Raw genomic sequence first — 4,848 nt, forward strand, 5'->3', positions numbered from 1 at the left:
GAAAACAATTAGACAATCTCAAGATTTAAAGTCTCCAGAAAAAAACAATAAGTTACAAAAGAACAAATATAAATCAATTAAATGATGAAAACACGAACAACACAACACTATGCTGTTGAAACTGAAAGCTGCTGTTTCTTCACGTGCTGCTGTTTTCTGCGCCACCTTGAGTGAGACGCAGCGACTGCATGACAACAGTTGTTTACGATACTAACCCACTCAACTCTATGATTTACTATTTTAAAAGGTTTTATTTGTGTCATATGTTTTAATAAGACAACGTGGACAGATGTAAGCGGCACATTCAAGCAGTGACATTCACCTTACACAGTTCTGATCTAGATGAGAAATAAAGGACCTTAAAGACCTCAAGTTAAGAAGCTGTGAAAACACAAAATCTTACAATTCTGTTCATTTTATTAAAATATGGACAACATTATATAAACTTAAAACAGATGCAAGCATTCTTTTATTTAATCGCATTAATTTTCTCCAGTGAACGAAAGAGTCTTAGACAATCAAAAGTGCAGCATAAAACACAAGTTTTTTACAAAGTAATACACATGTATTTTCACCTTTGGCCATATATGCCTCAAATTAAACTCCTTATAACAACTAGAATGACTTAACCCACCGAAGAGGGTCGAACTTTCTCATACGTAGCACATTAACTCTGGAATAGCCTTACTGAATCCTGATACTATTCGAGGGTCAGACACAGTCTCCCAATTTAAATCTAGATTAAAGAAAAATAAAGAGACATCTTTTCACCCAAGTTTTCACTTAATGCATAGTTAATGAACAGCAGCAACGCTCATTATTCTCTTTCTGCCCCCTCCTCAGAATAGCCATACAGCCAGGCCCAGATGAACGTCATATGCCCATATGCAAATTGAGATTACACAGCTCCATCTGAACATCTTGTGCCATCCTCATTTAGAGAGCCTGCACACTGACTGACCATCTCAGCCCCATCTCAGACAATACCATCCCCAACCAAGAGCAAAGACGGACTACTTATCACATAAATGCTAAATTTACAATACTTGGTATACTTGGTATTTAATGCTAAATTTACATCACATGACAGCAGTTCAAAGTTATAGCTGCGCTCAGTGACTTGGATTAGAGGTTGCTGGGTGGGTGTTTGTGGGAAGTGGGGTCTTGTTTTGTGGACGATGTCAGACAACAGAGGAATAAAGTTACATTATGCCATTACTATTTTCCCTGGTTGTTCCTCTGTTGTAGATCACGGAGTGGGACCAAGTTGGACCTGCATGGTTTCAGCGGGTGGGACTTCCTGGGTCGCAGCTGGTGGGCTCTCCTTCTTCTTCATGGACGTTTGCTCGGTGGCATTGGTCCGGGTCACTGAGTGCAGCTATTACACATCAGAGGAGATCAGACCCAACCGGGTAAGCCTGGTTTCTCCCAAGGTTTTTTTTCTCGATTTATTCATCATTGGAGTTTGGGTTCCTCGCCTCGAGACTGCATTTATTTATAAGTTATTATTGATTAGAATGATCTTGCTTGTTCTATAAACACCATGCACTGTGCTGCGTTTTACCTTTCAGTTTTGTTCAGGTATTCTTATGTGATCCTATAAAGCTGCTTTGGAACAATGCACATTGTGAAAAGCGCTAAATAAATAAATTGAATTATATCCAGTATACAGAAATGTTACTGGATCCCAAAACTGCACAAACCTCAGTTCATTGTCCTCTGTTTCCCAGCACAACAATGATAAAATACTACTATTGCTGAAGTAACATACCTACAAAAGGGTTTTGCAGAATTACCACATTGATGTTCTCTGAATGTTTTACTTGTCCATCAAGACAAGCTTCACTAAAAAGTTACAGAAGATCTCAGGGATCTTGTGGTCGGAACAGTTTCATGTGGATGAACTTTGCAACACTTGTTCATGTGAATCTCAAGACGTCTTGAATCTAGAAAACCTTGTCCACATGAGGAGCACAGATGAGATTTCTGAGCAGTATGTAATTTGTGGTGCTGTTTTAATTGGTTTGATGTCGAAAAGGTTTCCACACACACAGAACATTTAAGAGATCCCACACCTGTGTGTGTTTTCTTGTTATGATTTTTAAGTTTGGAGAGTTGTTTGAAGGCCTTTCCACAGATGGAACAGACATGAGGCTTCACACCTGTATGAGTCTTCATGTGTTGCTTCAGTTTATTTGCAGAAAAGAACATTTTACTGCACTGTTCACACTGAAATGATCTCACTCCAGAATGACAGAGAAGATGATCTTTCCAAGATGTTGCCCACATAAAACTCTTTCCACACTGATCACATCTGTAAGATTTTTCTCCAGTATGAACTCTCATGTGTGCAGAAAGGGTAAACTTACGACTGAAGCTCTTACCACATCGATCACACGTGAAACACTTTTCTCCAGTGTGAATTCTCATGTGGTCATAAAGATGGTGTTTACGAGTGAAGCTCTTTCCACACTGATCACAAGTAGGAACGTTTTCTCCGGTGTGAATTTTCATGTGCCTATTGCGTTCATATTTACAAATGAATCTCTTTCCACAGTGAGGGCAGGTGTGAGAATCTTTGTCTGTTGCTTTGCGTGACAAATTCTTTTCAGTCTTCAAGTGCCGCACAGATTCTTCTCCAGTCATGAAGTTACATACAATAAGTTCTGAACTTTCCTCCTTCACCTTCATCAGGTCTAAAATGAACAGAGAAAAACATTATGAGCAATATGAGAGTAAAACATACATAGAGCGCTTCTTAAAACTATACTGGTAGTGTTCATATGTTTGTGTTAAACATGAAGAGAAGAGACACACCTGAATAAATCTCATCACCTTCATCTGTTTGTTCTTCTGTGATTTCTGTCTTCAGCTCCATCTCACAGTCCAGCAGCTTCACTGATGTCTTCTGCTCTTCATTACAGACAGAAAGCAGAAGATCTGGAGATGTTTGATCAGTGAAGTCACAGAGAGAAACACCACATACATCCTGAAAATAACATACATTTCAGTGCTTTGATACATTTAATCTAGTATGAAGACCAATGTTACATGTATAGATATCATACACATGACATGTGTCCAAACCTTTCTGTTGAGTTGGTCTCTCTCTCTGAGTTTTGTCTCCAGTAACTTCACCTCTTTCTTCAGCTGACAGATTTCTGTCATCAAATCATCAATATCCAGCATAGACAGATCAGTTCCTACTGATTTACAGCACATCACATCCACCTGCACCATCATCATGGACACCTGAACAAAACATCAAAATTATCTCCACAATTATACAACGCAAAACACACTTTTTTACATTTTTTACGATAATACATAGCTCTGATAAATCAACGAAAAACTTTTCTGACTGAAACGTAGTTAAAACATTGGCTGTGTCTGAAATAGTCCACTTTACCCTCATTCCCTTCATTGGTAGTACACTCGTTATTCTGATGCATCATAGGGATTGAATAAGTGCACTCAGTGATCTAATGTCCACTATGAATTCGGACACGACTAAAATAGATGTCCTCTCAGATAGTGCAATGTTAGGGTATAGGGGGCAATTTCGGACACAAAATTTTGAAGCGATCATTAAAAACAAAAGTTACTGTAAGCAAGAAAGCAAACACAAATATCATTCACAAAAAAAATCAAAAGACAAATCTTACTGCTGTTGAAACTGTGAGCTGCTGTTACTTCACGTGCTGTTTTCTGTGATGCGCGCAGCGTTTGCGCCACCTGCTGGACTGAAGCGACATTCAGAGGCTGCTTGACTCGTCTCTCTCAAAGATTATACATATTACAGGTGAAAATGTCCGGACCAGCTGCTTGCAGAAGAAGAATGAAATACCAAGTGATGCTTTAATACAAATGTCGAATCTAAAGTGTGAGATCTGAATCCAGATATTTTGTGTTTCATCACTGAGCTTTCATTCTGACATTTGAAGTCAATACAGAAAAGCAGCCGAATCTGACAGGTGATGTTTGAAGAATGCTGCTGGTGTTTCTGACTCAATGTCCTGGTATGTACCTCACATGACTTTACACCTGTGGAGAAATAACGCCTCATATACAAGAACAGTGTGTTATCATGTGTTATCATCTTATGATGCACAACATTACGTACTGTAGGCCTACAGTGAAAAGGCTTTCAACAATTCTGTCAAGAAAATGTATTAAATTTTACTGTAAAATACAGAATAACATTCACTCTGTCGTGTAACACAATAGGTGATGACAGTAGAGACAGAGGTCTGGAAATAACAAACGACAGGACACACACCCCACCTCTCTCTCTCTCTCTCTCTCTCTCACTCACTCTCTCTCTCACTCACTCACTCACTCACTCACTCACTCACTCTCTCTCTCTCACTCAAGATTCAAAGGAGCTTTATTGGCATGATAAAAGAAAATTTACATTGCCAAAGCACAAGATTAAATATAAACATGCAGAAATACAGATTAAGAGAATAAAAAATAAAATAGAATAAAATAAAATTACATTTACATTACATTTAGTCATTTAGCAGACGCTTTTATCCAAAGCGACTTACAAGTGGGGTAGATAATGGAAGCAATTAGGACAGCATAAGTACAACAAAAGCATAAGTGCAATCAAAAAGAAGACTAGTCTTATATAGCCTAACACAGTATACGGAACCATTCATTCATACATTTTTCTTTTTTTTTTTTTTTTTTTTTTTTAGAGTAGAGAAGAAAAGAGTCAGAACAGATCAGTCAGGTGTTGGCGGAAGAGATGTTTAAAAAAAATAAAAGTCTACAAGTAAAAATCTATATATATACATCTCAATATAAACAGAAAAAGAGTGTGTTCAATGTTCTCAATGAGGG

General features: G+C 38.0%; 1 protein-coding gene across 2 annotated transcripts; it reads right to left on the minus strand.

The window, feature by feature from the left end:
• Positions 1-334: 334 nt before the first annotated feature.
• On the minus strand, positions 335-3,698 carry LOC130408908 (zinc finger protein 501-like). 2 transcript variants are annotated; one of them, XM_056732412.1, is made up of 4 exons: positions 3,666-3,698; positions 3,088-3,252; positions 2,818-2,989; positions 335-2,696 (listed from the first exon to the last, which is right to left on the minus strand). In XM_056732412.1, exons 2-4 carry the CDS (start codon positions 3,244-3,246, stop codon positions 1,846-1,848), a joined length of 1,182 nt encoding a protein of 393 aa, XP_056588390.1. In that variant the 5' UTR covers positions 3,247-3,252; positions 3,666-3,698; the 3' UTR covers positions 335-1,845. The 2 variants fall into 2 exon arrangements, with proteins under 2 accessions (XP_056588390.1, XP_056588389.1); XM_056732411.1 differs by lacking the exon at positions 3,666-3,698 and adding an exon at positions 3,410-3,533.
• Positions 3,699-4,848: the final 1,150 nt, after the last annotated feature.

This window comes from Triplophysa dalaica, chromosome 20 (assembly GCF_015846415.1).
Source record: "Triplophysa dalaica isolate WHDGS20190420 chromosome 20, ASM1584641v1, whole genome shotgun sequence".
Lineage (NCBI taxonomy): Eukaryota > Metazoa > Chordata > Actinopteri > Cypriniformes > Nemacheilidae > Triplophysa > Triplophysa dalaica.

Bases quoted from the DNA above. Each gene is read 5' to 3' on its own strand.
- LOC130408908 (XM_056732411.1), bottom strand. The intron at 2,990-3,087 runs GTTTGGACACAT...TGTTATTTTCAG, and splicing joins GAGACCAACTCAACAGAAAG to GATGTATGTGGTGTTTCTCT. The intron at 2,697-2,817 runs GTGTGTCTCTTC...TGTTCATTTTAG, and splicing joins AGGTGATGAGATTTATTCAG to ACCTGATGAAGGTGAAGGAG.